Raw genomic sequence first — 18,551 nt, 5'->3', positions numbered from 1 at the left:
AAGGAACTCCCAGATGGGGAGAGTCTCTCCACTGATAATTGGTTGCCACCTTCTCTTTAACTTAGAAAATCACCTAGAATAGAAGATCAGATGACAGTATTTGTCAGAGGCAATCCTTAAATCCAGGTCTGAGACCAGCTCTTCATCCACTAAAACATGCTATGTATGTGAAAAGGCTAAATCATGGTGCTTGAGTTCATCTACCCCAAATCTAGAAGACCTTTTTTTATGCTGGTTCCAGGTCACTTAAAGTACAGGAAAACAATAGTTGGGGAAGCATGGTCTAGAGGATAGGTAAACACTGACATATATAAAATATAATGGGGTCTGGGGGTTGTAGGGTGAATTGGCTTCCTGGCCACAACATGCGTTCACATATTTCCCTTAGGCAGCATGTTGACCTTTTATGTCATCTTCTCTTCTTTAAGGCTATTTTTGCTATTTACTTGACCTGATTTTAGCTGAACAAAAAATATTTGGTAGTGTCTTCCCCTTAACTCCCAGGATGATCCAAAACATGGGATAGGAAGGGAAGCCCTGGTAGTGGGGTTTCATGGATGAGAGATCACAATGAAAGTCATGGCATGAAGTGAACTGGGAGGCTCTCAATCCCTGGTGTTTTTTGAAGTCATTAAGCCAAGCCCAGTTGCCAAAGACATCCCCCAACCAACTCAGTACCTTTATGGAAAATCTCAAGCCAATTCCTTTTCAGAGAGTGGGTACCAACTAATTAAGGGTTCCCAATTCCCCATCCCAACCATGGCTTGGCTCCTCTCTCCAGGCAGGCCATGGTTACAAGAGAAAAAGAAGGTGGAGCAGTTACAACACAGTTTGGAGCTGGCATTTCACTATCTTCTGTGTAAGACTCACCGTCAAGGCATCCTGGCTAAGGTAGGTAAGATACCTGTGAGGAGAGAGATGGGGGGAGCACACTTGAGCAGGTATTCTGGTAGGTTCCTCTGAGCCCAGCTCTCCACCAGAGAGTTGGTTAACAAACAAGACTGAAGTCCTGAGCCTCTCTTGGGTCAAGTCTCCAGGAAAGTCAACCAAAAATCTTAAGGGGAAGAAGAGAAGTGGAATAGAAAGAACCCTAGATTTGAAATCAGAAGCCCTGGAGTTGAATCTTGGCTCTGCCACTTCGTAGCTATGTGGCATCAAGCAAATCATTTCACATTGTGGGCCCCATTTCCTTATCTGTAAAGCAGTGGGTTTGAACTAGATAATCTCTAAGATCTTGTTCAGCTCTAACATTCTGTGATTTTGAGGGACAGATAGGCTTTCTCAGTTCCTCCGCTTCTCTCTAAGACCTTCTACATGTGTCTCTAGCCTTGTCCTGCTATTATTCCATCTCTATCACTTGGGGATTGTGAATGGTCTGGATCGAATATCTGCCTGGAATGAAAGGTGAACAGAGTGAGGCCAACGGGATGCTGGAGCATCCCAGTGTCGTAACTAGATAGGTGCTCCGTGGCTAGTTTCTCAAAGAGTTTGGCGATTGAAGAATAGGAGAATGGTTACATTGCAAAAGGCTACTCTACCTGGAAACTGATCCAGGCCTTCAACCAAAAGGACCTCACTCAGATCAAGGGGAATAATAACTGCTTTTTATATAACTTAAGGTTTGTGAATGACTTTTACATATAAATGTAAATGTGTCATTTCAAAGCTATTTGTGGCCCTTAAAAGTCCTATATAAATGTAAGTTGATATCATTGAGGCAGTGTGGTACAATGGAGAATTTACCGTGGAATCAGGCAAGATCTGGTTTGCAATACTGCATCTGAGCTTGACTCAGGATTTCACTATTCCTGAGAATAGTACTTGTAGTACCTAACTCGCCAGGTAGTCATAAGGAAATAATTAGATAATGTATTTGAAATGTTTTACACACCTTAAAAGTTCTTTTTAAATGATGAGCCCTCTCACTTGGATCTTCACAACCCTGTGAAATCCATACTACAGGGTATTAAAAATTCTTAGCCTCCAGTTTTACATATGAGAGGAGGACTGGAAACAGTTAAAATGGGCGTTGAATGAGTTGACCTTGGAAGTACCTTCCTGTCTTGAAATTCTTTGATTCTGCAGGAGCCTGAATCCATGACTTCATTTGACTATCTTCCTGCTTCTTGTCAAGGATCCAGCCCCAGGATCTTGGGACTAATTGATCCTGCCAGATACAAGGGGGATTCTGACTCCTTGGAACCCATCCAAGGAGACTTTTATATTGAGCTCCAGGGCTCTTTCTGAATCCATTGCTTCTTCTGATTATTAAACCCATCACCATACCACCTGAACTACCAGTTCAAAGAATCTGACTTGACCAGGTTCACGGAACTTGTCACTTGTTGCTATTCACTCATCTGATTCTTCTTGACCCCATTTGGGATTTTCTTGGCAAATATACTGGAGTGGTTTTCCATTTCCTTTTCCAGCTCATTTTACAGATGAGGAAAACTGAGGCAAACAGAATCAAATGACTTGCCCAGGGTCACATAGCTAGTATGTATGTATGTAAGGGAGGAATTTGAATTGAGATCTTTCTGACTCCAGTCCTGGTGATCTATCTCCACTGTACTACCCAGCTGTCTTAAATTTGTCATATTCCTTCCCCAAATCCCATTTTTCCTGTACTACTACTGCTTGATCATAATTGTCACCTCAAAAATAGATATTTCTTCTGTGAAGTATCTTTCTCTTTTTCACATTGATTCTTCTAGGTCCTCTCTATTCTAAGGGAAAGATGATGAAATATAGAGATCCTGGCTCCTATGATAGCATAAGTGGGCCAAGTCATTTTGCTTCAAGGAAGGAAAGGGTAGCCAGAGTTGGCGACCTGGTCCTGATTTTCTTATCTCTTCTTTCTGCCTCACTTCCCTCCAGCTGCCACCCAAGGGGAAACTTCGGAGTCTATGTAGCCAGCACATGGAGAAGTTGCAATCCTTCCAGCACCTCCATCCTGTTGTTGTCCAAGCTGCCTTCCCTCCCCTCTACAAGGAACTCTTCAGTACTGAAACTGAGCCTCCAGGGGTGCTATCTGACTGAGTTAAATGGCCAACTCACCTCTCCATCATAAAGTCTCCTGCCCTAACCTCAAGCCCGCCACAATTGCCTCCCCACTGCCTAAATATTATCTGCTTCCCCTTCACCTTTTCCCATGGCCTCCAGAAACAGCCTGTGCTGTTATCAGTTAGGCCAGGTGGTTGAATTCATTCCCTGGAGTAGACTCATCTTTACTGACCAGTCGGGCAGTACTATAGATGGCAAGAGGGAAGAGATTCTGGGATCTCACCAGCTACAATTTTGATGCCTCATTTTCCTCATCCCTCTAAGCTTTTGAGAGGCCTAAGGAGGAGGCAGTGAATATGGGGGAGAAGGAAATCAAGGCAACAGAGAAACTCAGGGGCCACATTGAACAAATGCCAACTCTGAGCTCTGAACCCAAAGTGGGTTTTTTTTAATACCTCATTTCATTTCCCAGAAGGCTGATGACCAAGGAAGCCAGATCAAGCTCAAAGATGAGTTCAAACACAAAAGGAATTGTTCATTTTATACATCACCCAGAAGTTCATCTTTCCATCCTTTTCTTCCAGGTTATGATAGAAAATGGATGGCCACATTTCTTCACTGCTTTCTCAGGGGGCTTAGGAGAAACAAAATGTGTTGATATGTAAAAGGGAGGTTAGAGATAACTGCAAAAGTTCAGGGTGTACGGGTGATGGGGCACAAGACTGGATGGACAAATATGAAGGGGGGGGGTGAGAACAAAAGCCATTTCAAATGCACTTTATACATGGGATACAGAAATTGGTACAGACATAATCACAAATACAAGGAAAAACACTTAGATTCATAAGCAAGGTCTTATCCAAATCCATAATCACACCAATAAAATGCTTCAGGAAGAAGTCCCTAGTCCTGAGGAATCCCAGAAGGATGATGATACGGAGCTTCTGGATTCCATTGTCCTTGAGAACTCCTGCCTTTAGTCTGGGATGCTGCCACCTCTCAGCATAGTGTCAGCAGCCCTTGGCTATCATACCTCATACTCAAACATGAGTAAGAATATCTGGGCACAGACCAAGGAAATGGTTCAAGTGATGCCACCATCTCCCTGTCCTCAAAGGATCCCCTCCATCCCAACCCCCACACTTGCTCCTTGTTCTGGGAAGAGGAAGAAGACAATATCTTCTGTCACTTCCAGGACCACAGACCCTGGGGGTAGGGGAAATAAAGGCAGCCCTCAAATACCCCCCCCCAGGAACTCTTATCTTGCCCCTGGACCTTTTTCAACCTTAAAAAATGCTACTGTCCTGCCCTTTGGTGGTGTAGGGTAGTTGAAGGATAGTTGGGGGGGGGGGGGTGGATGAGGAATGAAAGCTGAAATTTTCATTACTTTTACTCTCTGGGGAACGGTGACAAGGGAAAACTCAATTTTAGATGTGTGTCATTCTTTGCAAGGTGATTTTAAAGGATATGGGGAGGGAAGCCAGAGCAAATGCAACAGTGTCAGTAAGAAAATCAAGAACATTCGAGCTACCATTGACCAAAGTTAAACAAGGTTACCCAGATGGCTTGATTGATTTCATTCTTGCACCAGAGAAAACCATCAGCACTATAATCAGAGCTCACTGTAATATGTAGCATAGTGGACTGGGTATTGGTCTAAGAATAAGGATGACAGTTCAAATCCCGAGATGCTAATTATGTGATATCTTTCAAGATTGGGCCTCAGTTTCCTTGTCTTCCTGCTCTAAATTAATGATCCTCTGATCTGATCTCCCACAAACCATTCTGATTGAAACATTTCACAGAGGAAATAAAATGAAAGGGCCCCAGTCTCTTCCTTTGTAAAATCTGAAGGTTGGACTAGATAATTTCTAGACAATTCCAGATCATACTTGATATCTATATCCTCAAAGACACAGGGAGCTACCCTGTTTCCTCATCCATAAAATAAGGTTATACTACATGATCTTTAAAGTCCCTTTCAGTTCTAGTATCTTTTGTCTATTATAATCCTACGGAGGTACTCCCAAACACCAGGGAGATCCTATTGAATCATAAACCTATCCTCAATTTACTCACTCTTCCCCTGGTACCAGTACCCTCCTATAGGCTCTCTTGCTCCTTGGTTCTCTCTGCCCTATATCAGTGGCTCCTGCTGCAGCCCTCCCCCTAAGACTTTATTTATTTATTTTGCACCAACGGGTTTGCTGCAGACTCATTCTCACTTGGTTTAAAAAGAGAGAGAAGGAGAAAAAAAGAAAAGCTCTTTCCTGCTCTTCTCTCTACCTTGGTGACAGCAGCCGAGCCTGGCAGGCAATCCCTAGGAGAAATAGTTGTGCTAAAAAGGTGCAGGGGTCCAAAGGCACAGACTGAATGGGAACATTCCTCAACCCCAGACAGGATGCAGTACCCATCTCGATGAAGCCCCCAAGATCTCCCTGGTAAGTGCCTCCCCATCAGTCCCAGCCCGATCCCCCATCCTTACCTTTAGGCAGCTTTCCTCATTTCCATAGCATTTTCAGAGTAGAGTAGCTCCAAGGTGTCTGACAGATTTTTCCAGCCCCCAAATCCCATCCCATTCTTTGATTGCTGGCACATTGGGTGGATGATGAATACCAGGACTTTGTGTGCCCTGTGTCTATGGAAAAGAAATCCAAGGGGGACTTTCTTCCCCCTGGGGGAGGAGCCTTAGCCAAGCAAGGGTGATTCTGACCTGTTTGTACCTGAAATCTACCTCTCTGTTCCCTTATCTTCCCTATCCATATGCCTTAGTTTGGGTGCTTCAGGGTCCTTTCAGAGGGGACGCGACAGCTTGGACTGATATCAAATGTGTCCTCAAGACTGCAGCAGAGAGGCTGGGAAGGAGGAATCTCTTCAAATATAATATTGCTTGAGAAAGAGATGATCATTTCTCTAAATGTTCTGATTGTTTCTCTTGACCCCCTCCCTTTTCATCCATTGCAATTTAAGAAGGAAAAGGGAGGGGGCCACCTTTTCCTGCTCTCTTGCCAACTGGCAGGAAGCCAGTATAGCAGCCATAGAGACATCATGAGAAAAGTTTGCTCTTGGATACCTTTAAATAAATAAGCCAAGGAAAGAGGTTTACTCTTCTGCTCCCTGCACATACGCACACACCCCCACACACACTCCTAGACCTGGGAATGAGGGGAGAAGGAAATGGCAAACTGCCTTATAAGGAGGAACAGCTCTCCAGCTCTACTGAGAACAGCATAAGAAAGGATGGGCAGGAACCGCAGCATCAGGAATGATGCTACCCCTCAGGGTGAACTTCCTGGTGGTCGGGTGGAAGGCAAAGTCAGAGCAGAGGAGGTTTACTCAGCAGGGGATCCCTCAATCTGGGGGAGGGGGAAGCCCTAGAACAGAGGTTGGGAACATTCACTTCAGTAGACAGGTTAATCTCACTACTGTCTGGCCAGCCTTGAAAATCAAAGATGCTCTCTAGCTTCCACTGTTTCCCTGCATCCCTCTCACTATAGTGGCTTTTCATTGCGCCTGAGTTTAGTGTCTAGTGTAGCTGCTGTGCTTCTGTAGAAGAGAGCAAGATAGTGGCACCATCTCTTCAGCTCCTGTTTCCCCACTGACAGAAGGGGAAAAATAGAAATGACCTTGAAGGTGCTTAGGGAAAACTGAACCCGATAGTGCCTGCACCTCAAAAATGGGCCAGGATTGGAGAGGAAACAATACCCAAGTTGAAATCCATCTCCAATGGCTTCTGGGACTCTGTCACTTTGGCCATTCTTTGCCCACTACCTGCTAGAAAAGGGTGAGAGGGATTATTTTTCCTTTTCTCTTCCTTCATCCCACCCTCGATTCACTTACATGCTACCCCTGACCCTGATCCAATGGTCATTCATGATTGCAGTCTTCTGGGTGATGTGAGGCCCCGCTGTGAGCCAGCTCTGCAGACTGCCTGCAGTTAGGATAGTGCCAATTCAAGCCTGGCTCAGTAACCACTGTGCCAGCTGAATGACCCAGCTCCTGAAGTCTCTCACTAGTTATTCTGCCTCCTTCCCTATCTCTCTGTGCCTCCCTTTTCCATTTGCCTATGTATTTCCCACTCTTGGGAAGCTAGAACAGAAGAGAGGAGGATGTTTCTAATACAGGACCAAAGCACCATTTTAAGGAGAGCAAAATTCTTGGACCATAATCTGAGCATTCCTTCTTCCTCACACATTTACCAAGATTTCCCCTAGAAGAAAAAAGGGAAATGCTTTTGAGAATGTCTAAGACATCTATAAGGCATGTCTAGCTTCCAAATTATCCCAGAGTCCTTCCCTTTTCTGTGTGTGTTGGGGGGAAGCCCTTTACTCCACCCCTCAATATATTCCTCCTCAAATCTGTGCCATGATTAATGTACAGGTTGGCTGTCATCCATACAACTACTCTGGGGAAATGGGATCTTCCTAGCCCAGAGACAGACACAGCCCGAGTCAGGCCACAAGGAATAGTGTGGCAGCAAGTGGAAATGGGGAGAACTCCTCCATCCCAGCCCCTAGCCCTGTGCTGCCTACCCTCAATAATAATGCTGAATTTGGGGGAAGTGCTTTCCAGCTTCTGAAGCACTTCCACAGCCATTATTCTATTTAATTCTCACAAGCAGCCTGTGGATGTTGCAAGGGAGCCATTATTATATGAGGACATTTGGATGGGATTTCAAGTGACTTGCCCAAAAGTCATAAAGCTAGTGACTAGGAGAGCTGGGCCAAGAAGCTAGCTCTTCTCTTAGTTCTCCAAGGCTACAAAGCAAAGTAGGTACACCCAGGTGGAGTTCAATGAAGCATTTTTCTCCATCCTAGGCTGATAAAGTCAGGACCTAAGGGCCTCTCTCCTCACGAGACAGGGAGCTCTGGGCTATGGATACACACCCCTGAGACTCAGGGAAACTGTATAGATGGAGCTTCGAGCCGTCCATGCTGCCTACCAGGCATGGCTCCAGGTAAGTAGAGAGATTGAGGTGAGGTAACTGTGGAAGGCAGTCAAGAGACAAAGGACCCGAGGGGCCCATATTGATAGAGATCCCACATCATAAAGAGGACAGACTATACAACCACACCACTCCTCAAACTCCCCAACACTTTCTTCACCAAGGCCAGGCTTAGCTGGCTATAACTAACCCCGACGACCCATCAGAAGCCACGATGCCAAGAGACGGTGGGTACCTCAAGCCACAACTGCTCTAGACAAAGATTAGGATGCTGAGGGAAGGGGAGAGGATGCTGCAGGCCTGAGAAGGGCAGAGGGGACCTTGGAGATGTGGCAAGTCAATCCTGGATACTATATGGTCCTTTGCCCCACATGTTGGCAATGCCCAAACTGAAAATATCAGCCTGTCCTCCCTCCCAAAGTCCCAAGGAAGCCCTTTATCAATGCCCAGAATGAGAGGTCTGGAGTCGCCTTCCAAAAGGAAACGAATCACTTATTCCAGAAGCAAAGAGGGAATGGTCATAGACATAATTTCCCGCTGGGCCTCGGCCTCTTGGCCACCCCTCTTCTTTTTGCTCCTTCTGGCTGGAAGGAGTGGCCGAGGCTGCCCAGCAGCATGTGACTGTGACTCCCAACCCCAAGCAGTAATCTGTGCCAGCCGCCTGCTGGAGGCTGTGCCCGGAGGAATCCCACCAGACACTGAGCTCCTGGACTTGAGTAGGAACCGCCTATGGGGCCTTCAGAGGGGAATGCTCTCGCGCTTGGGACCACTCCTTGAATTGGATCTCAGTCACAATCAGCTTTCTACACTAGAACCTGGAGCCTTCCAGGGTCTCCGAAACCTCCTTACTCTGCGGCTGCGGGGCAACAGGCTCCGAATTGTGGCTCCTGGGGTTTTCTCTGGCCTAACCTCCCTAACCCTATTGGACCTCAGTCTGAACCAGATAGTCCTCTTCCTGGATGGTGCCTTTGGAGGGTTAAGCAGCCTTCAGCAGTTGGAAGTGGGGGACAACCATCTGGTGTTTGTGGCACCAGGGGCCTTTGTGGGACTGGCAAAGCTAAGTATCCTTACCCTAGAACGATGTAACCTGAGCACTGTGCCTGGACCTGCTCTGGCACGACTTCCAGGGCTGATCGGGCTACGACTCCGGGAGCTGGACATTGGTCGGCTGCCTACTGGGGCCCTAAGAGGACTGGGACAGCTCCGGGAGTTAGAGATCCACCAATGGCCCTCCCTGAGAGCCCTGGAACCTGGGAGCCTGGCTGGGCTCAATCTCAGTAGTCTAGCCATCACCTATTGCAACCTGAGTTCTGTTCCCTTCCAAGCCCTCAGCCATCTGAGCTTCCTCAGGGTTCTAGACCTCTCTCAGAACCCCATCTCAAACATCCCAGCCCGGAAACTAAGTTTTTTGGTTCGACTCCAGGAGCTCCACCTGGCAGGAGCCCACCTTGCCTCCATTGCTGCCCATGCTTTCCATGGTTTGGCTGCTTTCTGCCTCCTAGATGTGGCTAACAATGCCCTTCAGACTCTGGAAGAAGCTGCTTTCCCCTCCCCAAGCAGTCTAGTCACCCTGCGGCTAGCTGGTAACCCCCTGATCTGTGACTGTCGGCTTCTTTGGCTGCTCCGGCTTCGCCACCATCTAGATTTCGGTAAATCCCCCCCAGCCTGTGCCAGCCCACTCCATGTCAGGGGGAAGAACCTGCGGGACTTCTCAGACATCCTGCCCCCAGGGCACTTCACTTGCCGGGCAGCCCTGATTCAGAGATCTGGGCCACGGAGAGTCAGTGCAGAGGAGGGCCAGCAGGCTGTCTTCTCTTGCTCTGGGGATGGAGACCCAGCTCCTACTGTCTCATGGCAAGGGCCTCAGGGGACTTGGCTGGGCAGAACTGGACGAGTAAGAGTCTTGGAGGATGGGACCCTGGAGATTCGGTCAGTACAGCTTGGAGATGGGGGTGCTTACGTTTGTGTGCTCAGCAATGTGGCTGGGAATGATTCACTGAGCACCTGGTTAGAGGTGATCCGGATTGAACCACCAAATGGGACCCTGACTGACACCAATGGCACCACTCTGGGAACCCCAGGGCCCTTCTTCCTAGATAGCAGGGGCCTGGTTGTAGTGTTAGCTGTTGGCTTCCTTCCCTTCCTCACCTCTGTAACCCTCTGTTTCGGCCTCATTGCCCTATGGAGCAAAAGCAAGGGACGGGTCAAACATCACACAACCTTTGATTTTGTGCTTCCTCGGTCTTCGGGGGAAGGGGGTGCTGGAGGCAACCGAGTCACTGCCAAACTCTTCTGATCTCCCTTTCCATCCTCCTTGAGAGCCCAGACAAGCCAGTTGTAGTTGGAGAAAAGGCTAGTTGGGCCAGTGCCTTACCCCAAAGGATCTTCTGGAGAATCAGGACCCAAGTGTTCCCAGCATGCCCCTGCCTTCCTCATGTCAGTTAATAATATCTCCTGAGCCTACCATCTGCCTCTCTCTCTGGATATTTCCATTGTGGAAAAATAGCCAACTTCTACTGATAACCCCCTTTCCCCGGGGATTCTTGAGCGCTGGAGGTATAGAACTTTCATCCTCTCTTACAGCGAAGCAAAAGCTATCAGCCCTCACCTCCCACCTATAGACTAGCAGGCACTAGAAGCCAAGAGTCTTAGACTCATTTCCTGCTTTAATAACTAGCATCACCCCTTTGCTCCTCTATTCATTTAATTGTCAAAACCAATCACCAGAGTCACTGACAGGGCCGTTCCAGGGGTGGGTCTATGAAGTTACCACTTGCTTCTTAGAAACTCTGCCTCTTTTCCCTTCAGGTACAGACTCTATAGATGCAAGTACCTCTCTATTTCCCCCATCCACTATCCCCAGGACCCAAAGCTAGAAGGGGGACAGATCTTCATGATCCTGGGGACTGAGGAAAAGGGGGAATTAGGGAAGATTATCCACAGGCATCATGCCTGCCTGAGCCTCTGTGTGTCAGAGGGGAACCATTAAACCTGCTGTCAAAAGGTTGGGATCAGTGAAAACCAGAAATGACTTTGAGTCTTCTTTCCACCAAACCATTCCCTTCATTCCTTTCAAAGTTTCCCTTCCCTCCTTTGCCTTCCCTCTCATCTAGGAATTCACAAATCTTATCATTTATTCTTCTACCCTTCTGCAACCAACACATCCATTCTGAAAAAGTGGGAATGGTTTCTCCATTGAGGGCTCTCCAGGGCAGAAGTTACCCTGCCTTCTTCCCTATATATGTTTTAATTCCTGAACAAGTCAAGGAGTCTTTCCTGGAAACTACCCTACATCTCTACCACTGGAGTCTTACCCTGTTTCTGCCTCTTGCTCTATTCTCCATGAGACTAGGAAATAAAAGGTCCCCCTCCTCTGGAGAGTCTTTTTTTTTCCTCCAGAAAAACCCGTCGGCAGTCCTTCAGTTTTCTTTTAGTTGGATATCACAGCTCCTTTTATCTTCTTTCCTTGTGGTACAAAACCTGGGAGAAAAGATATTTCAGAGAATGATTATACGCCAAACCCCCAGACCCAGCAGCTCTCAGAGTGGGATACAGGATACAGTCAGAAACCAAGAGTCTTAAGGCAAAATGGAAAGGGGACAGGGAGATTCAAGGGATCTGCCAGTCACTGAAATGGTGGGCAAGAGAGCTAACTAACTTTCACAATATCAACCTTCTTGTTGCAGTTTTCTGTGACTAGGAAATTAATCATTCATTAGAGATATCAGATGGGGAAGTTGATTAAAAAAAAAAACACAACCCCAAAAGGCAGTTAGGTGGCTCAGTGGATAGAGCCAGGTCTGGAGATAGGAGGTTCTGAGTTCAAATGTGGCATCAGGTACTTCCTAGCTTCTTGACCCTAAGCAAGTCACATATCCCTCACTGCCTAGCCCTTACTACTCTTTTGTCTTAATACATAGTATTGATTCTAAGACAGAAGACAAGGGCTTAAAAAACAAACAGTTTATTCTGTAGAAATACCCCTACAGAAAGGAAGATAGATAGATAGATAGATAGATAGATAGATAGATAGATAGATAGATAGATTAGATATATGATGCATTGATAGACATTTAGAGTGACTGAAATGGAGAGAGGCAAAAAGAAATGTTGAAACAGATTATCAGAGACTTAAAGTGAAAAAGAAGTTGAGAATAGAAGGGGTGTCAGCTACCAAAAAGGAAGTAGCACATGAAGAAGGGAAGAAAAATAAGAGATAGGGAGCAAGCCAGGAGGATTGAAATACAGAGTGGCTCCTTTTTCTAGCACCTACTGTCAGTAGCTCCTACCCTTTTTCATCCTTAGAAGCCTCCTCTTGTCCCAATGAGGGGAAAATTCTTCCCTCAGCTACCCATAAACACAGACACCAACGATCCAAACTTTCACTGAAGTCTTTAACTAGTCCTTTAACTAGCAACTGCCTCCTCCCAGATGATTGAGAAGCCACAAATTCCTGCTGGTGTTTAAGAGTCACTAGACAGGTTCATTGCTGAAACAATGGGAAATCCCAAAAGAAACTGTCCAGAGAAGACCTCTGTTTTAGTATAATGCTCAGAAATTGGGAAGCTAGCAGTTAGGGAATGAAGTAGAAGGCCAGTGTGCCTCTGGAGCAGAGATCTTCAGAGATTTGGCCACCACCCAACTTCTCTCTTCAAAAGGCTGTGGTATATTCTTCCTCTGTGCCCACGTACAAGGATTAAGGTAGGATGCTCCATGCCTTCCCAGATGTCCCAAACCTTTATCTATCCTTTCTTTGTGGACAGCCTGGAAGTCTGGTACTCTTCTATCCAGTTCATTCTGGCTGCAATGCAGAGAAAGGCAGAAGCATCAGCTGCTCCAAGGGAGCATCATTTCAGGCAGTTCCTGTAGGTGGCAGAAATGGCTACATTGAGGTGGGAGTAAGGGGGAAGAAGGTTGGAAAACCTGTGGGGAGGAAAAGCCACAGGACCTTCCACTACACGGAGTACAATTTGAGGCATGAATGCAATGTCATCAAAGGTGATATGACTCAGAAGAGTTAATATGAGCAGAAGAAAGGGAGCAGTACTTCCTGAAAGCTGCAAATGCCTAAATCAAGTGGATGCTAGAGGATGGCAAGTCCACCAGGAGCAAGAAGAGGGAGGGGCTGTCTCCCAGGAGGAGCAAGAGTTGTGTACTCATACAGGCAGGTTTCACGCATGGAGGCATGCTTGTTTGGGGTTGTATGTATGTACAAAAATTGATTATATAGGATCTAGAGCTAGAAAGTATAGATGCTGTCAGATTCCAACATCTCATTTTGAAAATGAAGAACCTGAATCCCAGGGTGTTGATGTCATTTGACCAACATAGTGTGGGAAGCTGAGATTTGAACCCAGGTTCGCTGACTTCAAATACTGTGCTCTTTCCACATTGCCGCCCATTTAGGTAGTACTAGTACATGCACTATGGCTAAGCATGCATATGGAGAAGTGAGTTTGAATATGCAGTGAGAAGGGTACAAACAAAGACATATGTGCATAGGTTGTACCTATCTGTGTTACCAAGGAGTCTGTGGTGGTCCTACCCCAAGTGGAGGATCTTCAAAGAATAAAGAAGTACTGAAACCCTAATTTCACCATATCCTGCCCAGAGTTGGGACATCAGGATAAAAAAGGCATTGTCACTATCTCTTCTGTGTCACCCCAGCTAGTCTCAGTTCTTTGCCTTGGTGCAATGGCTTCTCTCCTAGCATAACTCCCCAGGGCCCTTCGCAATAAATGCTCTCATCAGCTTTGTTGGAGGCCAGAACCATTTACCAATTCTTACCTTCAGTGACTCTAAATCCATCCATATCCTATGTGAATGTTTCGCCTGGTCCCCCTTCCTCTTTTCCTTTTTCTTCTTCCATTCTCTGTTTCTCCACATACATTGTCTCCAGTTATGGGTGCTGTTTTTTCCTTGTTCAGGGGCCATTGAGAAGAAAACAACAGATCTAGAAAGTAAAGCAAAGATCTTAGGGATTCTGGTATCACAAAAGCAGTTCACCTGAATGACTACAACTGATCTTTGAAGGGTTCAAGAAAGAGTAGGCAGTAATTTCCTTAAATATCACCAACATTTCAAGAGTTCATAGACCTAGAAATGGAAGACCATCTAGTTCAATTCCCTTATTTTTCAGGTGAGGAAACTGAGGCACAAGATGATTTAAATTATTTGCTCAAGGTCACACAGGCAGTAAAGCATCACAGGGAAGATTAATACCTTTGACTTTAGACCCAGTAGCCTTTTTACTATAACACATCTGCTCAGTTTTAGAAACAGTTTTAGAACAGTTTTAGAAATTTCTGTTTAGAAACAGAATAAACCTAGGAGGTCATTTAGTCTAAATGAGGAGATTAAGGCACTAAATGGTTGAAATTTAGCAAAGACCACATATCAGTTCCCATAAGTTTAACGATAATCTCTATGCAGATAACTCATATAGAGTCTAGACTCCCTTGAACTCCAGACCCACATCAACTGCCAATTAGATATTTTAAACTGGATATTCTGATCTCAAACTCAGCATGTCCCAAATTGAGCTAATCTTTCCTCCTAATCACTAGTCTTATAGGGTTCCAGCTTTGGAATTTCAGCATTATCTTCTCTTCCTCACTCTGCCTCATCCCATTTACCCAACCAGTTTTCAACTCTTGTCATTTCTTCCTCCACAACATCATCTTCATTGAAGTCTTTCTTTTCTGACACAGCAACCTGCTACCTTGGTTCAGGCCCCCCTCTTTTCTCACTTTGATCATTGCCATGGCCTCTTGAAGGGTCTCTCCTTGCCTTAAGGCTTTCATCACTGCACCTTACACCTTGCTGCCAAAATGATTTTCCTTAAATACAAATGTGAGCATATTAGGCCCCACTCCTCCCTCAAGTTAATCAACCCGTATTGCCTCTAGGATATAAACTCCTTTAGTTTTAAAAACTCTTCACAATCTGGTTCCAAGCCATCTTTCAGCCTCATTGAACATCATTACTCCCTCTCCTGTACTCTGAGATCCTAATAAACTTGCCTTCTCTATTCCTTGAACATGCTGGTCTATTTCCTGTCTTCCTGCCTTTTACTAGCCTATTCCCATGTCTAGAATGTACTCCCAACCCTTCAAACTCACTGAATTTCTCTCTTCCTTAAAGACTCAACTCAAGATCACTTTCTACATGAAGCGTTTCCTAAGACTCCCAACTGCTAGTGTTCTTCCCAAACTACCTTGTATATAATGACTTTGAATTTATTTTCCTTATATTTATTCTGTATAAATGTGCTTGTCATCTTCCTCATGAAAATGGAAGCTCCTTGTGAACGGAGATTGTTTCATTCTTTATATTTGTGTCCCAGGGACTTAGCACAATGCCTATGTCATAGTAGATATAGGCATACCTCGAATATATTGTGGGTTTGGTTCCACACCAATGCAATAAAGCGGAGAGTGCAATAAAGTAAGTCACATGAATTTTTTGGTTTCCTAATGTATATAAAAGCTATGTCTACACTCTACTGTGATCTATTAATATGCAATCATATTCTGTCTAAAAAACACAATGTGCATACCTTAATAAAAATACTTTATTGCTAAAAAATGCTAACCATCAACTGAGACTTCAGTGAGTTGTAATCTTTTTGCGATGGTGATGGCCTCTGACTGTTTAGGATGGTGGTTGCTGAAGGTTAGGGTGCTGTGGCAACTTCTTAAAATAAGACAACAATGGGAGGCAACTAGGTATCTCGATGGATTGAGAGCCAGGCCTAGAAATGGGAGGTCTTGGGTTCAAATCTGACCTCAGACATTTGCTACCTGTATGACCTGGGGTAAATCACTTGACCCCCTCCCCCCCACTGTCTAGCCCTTACTGCTCTTCAGGTTTGGAACCAATACCCAGTACAGATTCTAAGACAGAAGGTAAGGGTTTTAAAAAATAAGACAAGAAAAAAGTTTGCCACATCCATTGACTTTTCCTCTCATTTCTTAGAGGTCATAACAGGGTTATTAATTGGCCCAATTTCAATACAGCTGTAGCTTGGGAAATAAAGAGGCCCAAGAATAGGTAGAAAGATGAAGGAATAGCCTGGTCAGTGGAGCAGTCAGAATACATATATTTAATGATTAAGTTTGCCATCTTATTGCAATACTAGCATAAAAGATCACTGATAACAGATCAGACCATAACATATATAATGTAATACATGTAACATATTATATTAGTATGATATATAATATATAGATATAATAATGTAAAGTTTTAGAATACTGCAAGAATTACCAAAATAAGACACAATGTGGTCACGTACTGTTGGAAAAAAAGGCAATGATAGACTTGCTCTGAACACAGGGTTGCCACAAGCCTTCAATCTGTCAAAAACACAACCTCTGTGAAATGCAATAAAGTGAAGCTCCATGAAACAAAGTCTGCCTGTACTTAATAAAATGTTTGCTGATTGATTCATTGTAGAGTTAGCACTAGAATTCAAATCTCCTGACTCTTAATCCAGTGTTCTTTCCACTGGCCACCTCCACCTAATCTCTCTCTTTCCAGCCTAAACAGATATCTTTAAGAACAGTGATGCTCACCCTCTCATCACCCATTCCAGAGTGGCCCTTAACTTAACAAGACCCTCCCAAGAGAGGCAGCTCAGTGGATAGAAAGCCAGGTCTTGAGATGGGAAGTTCCAGGTTCAAACACTTTCTAGCTATATGACCCTGGGCAAATCACTTAACCCTAATTGCCTATCACTTACCACTCTGCCTTGGAACCAATACACAGTATTGATTCTAAGATGGAAGGAAAGGGTTTAAAAGGAAAAATAAAAGATCCTCTCAAGGTTTGACATTCACCCCTGCTGATGTGGATGCTCTTTTCTTTAATATCCATTATTTCTGTAAGGGACCTAAGAGCAAAGCAGAGGCTGGTTTTGCTTTTTCTTTGTTTCCCCAGCACTAAAACAAGGAGGAACCTGGGGATTTAAAGCAGTTCTTCTCTCTGGATTAATTTGGAAGCAGGGGAAAAAAAAAAGAAAGCTATATATGATTGGTTGGAAACAGTACTGGATTTAGAGTCAGGAGATTTGGGTCCAAATTCAGTTTTGCCAAATAATATGTTTAGACCACACAGACTTACAATCTGCATGTTTTCTTCTTCTCCCTCACATCATATAGCCAATCAGTTTCCCAATATTATCATTTTTACTGCCACAAAAATCTCTCATATCTGACACCTTCTCTCCATCCACACAACTACTACCCTAAATGAGGTGCCTGCTAGATAGCCTCCTTGCCTTTGCTCTCCCCACTCTAATCCATCTGCAACACAGCTGCCAAAATGATCTTCCTAAAGGATACTGCTGGCCAATTGACTCCTCTTCTCAATAAAATCCAGTAGCTTCCTATTAATTCTAGGATCAAAGTCTTCTTTAGCACTTAAAGCTCTTCAAAACTTGACCTTCCCTTTCCAGTGTGCTTCTGCATGGGTTTTCCTTCTCACACTCATAGTCTAGCCATTCTGGCCTACTTTCTTTTCCTCACACATAACACTCCATCTCTCCTCCCTGAGGCTTTGCCCTGCCTGTCTCCCATGCTAAAACACACTCCCCTCCATGCTTCTGCCTATATAGAATCCTTGACTTCCTTCAGGACTCAATTCACATCCTATCTTCTGCAGGAGTCTTTCCAGTTGCTTGCTCCTTCCCTTCAAGATTACCTCCAATCTCCTCTGGAAGAATCATATTTGAATCTATTTATGGACAGGTTATCTCCTCCATTAGAATGCTAGCTCCTTGAGGGGAGGGACTGGTTTTGCTTTTTTCTTTGTATTTTCAGCACCTAGCACAGTGCCTGGTACTAAATGCTTAATAAATGCTTATTAATTCATTGATTGATTGTGACCTTGGGCAAGTAACTCAACCTGCTTGGGCCTCAGTTTCCTTGATAGTAAATGTGACTGGATGATCAGTAAAGTCTTCCTGCTTTAAATGGGTAATATTATGACCTATCAAAGAGGTAAGTGTTTACTGGTATGGACGAAACCCTAGGTCGATTAGACCTTTTTTCCTGTGCGTCTTTCCTCATCTGCCCCCAAATCCCTCAAAAAAGGACATGTCCTAGACACAGTGGATACAGGGAGGGATCTACATTACAACATGACATTTGCCTTTAATTTAATCTTTACATAGTTAAACTATATCAAAACCCACATTGAGAGCCTTTCTTCTCTCCTCAGCTATAGAAACCCAACTCATCTGTAAACAGGGATAACAAATGTCTATAGTAACAAGGTTGTGGTGAAGATCAAAAGCAAAAATGTTTGTAAAATACTTTGTTTAAGGCACATTTTCAGCTATTATAGTTAAATAAGAAAGTGAACAAAGTCCCCAGTTTCCTGAAGCTTATAAGGAAGAAGGGTAGAAATCTCTGAAGAAGATGCATGAGTTATGGAGATAGGCACTCTAAATTCTACCCTCGAAAGTCAGGGAAGTTAATCTAGTTGCCAAGATGAGGGTGGGAGACTTACCAAAGGAACTTTGCTCTAAAAAATGAGCATAACATTCTGACTAAGTTGGCTGCCTAAATGAAGACAGACTACTCTGTTCCCACATACT

General features: G+C 44.7%; 2 protein-coding genes across 10 annotated transcripts in view; both read left to right on the top strand.

The window, feature by feature from the left end:
- The window catches only part of RORC (RAR related orphan receptor C), a 35,746-nt gene extending 30,887 nt beyond the window's left edge, over positions 1–4,859 (top strand). For 8 of the 9 annotated variants that reach the window (XM_007485462.3, XM_056819430.1, XM_007485464.2 and 5 more), the window contains 2 exons: positions 782–891; positions 2,881–4,859. In XM_007485462.3, the coding sequence (XP_007485524.1) occupies positions 782–891; positions 2,881–3,042 (272 nt within the window). In that variant the 3' untranslated portion in view covers positions 3,043–4,859. Of the gene's footprint in view, positions 1–781; positions 896–2,880 lie in introns of all 9 variants that reach the window. The other variant, XM_056819431.1, reaches the window with a different exon arrangement.
- Positions 4,860–5,009: 150 nt separating this feature from the next.
- LINGO4 (leucine rich repeat and Ig domain containing 4) lies at positions 5,010–16,107 on the top strand. Its single transcript, XM_001371966.4, has one exon. It carries the CDS (start codon positions 8,394–8,396, stop codon positions 10,245–10,247), a length of 1,854 nt encoding a protein of 617 aa, XP_001372003.3. The 5' UTR covers positions 5,010–8,393; the 3' UTR covers positions 10,248–16,107.
- The last annotated feature ends 2,444 nt before the right edge of the window (positions 16,108–18,551 follow it).

Source organism: Monodelphis domestica, chromosome 2 (genome assembly GCF_027887165.1).
Source record: "Monodelphis domestica isolate mMonDom1 chromosome 2, mMonDom1.pri, whole genome shotgun sequence".
NCBI classification, from domain to species: Eukaryota; Metazoa; Chordata; class Mammalia; order Didelphimorphia; family Didelphidae; genus Monodelphis; species Monodelphis domestica.
This window is presented reverse-complemented; position numbering and strand designations above follow the sequence as displayed.

Bases quoted from the DNA above. Each gene is read 5' to 3' on its own strand.
- LINGO4 (XM_001371966.4), top strand. From the start codon at position 8,394: ATGCCCAGAATGAGAGGTCTGGAGTCGCCTTCCAAAAGGAAACGAATC.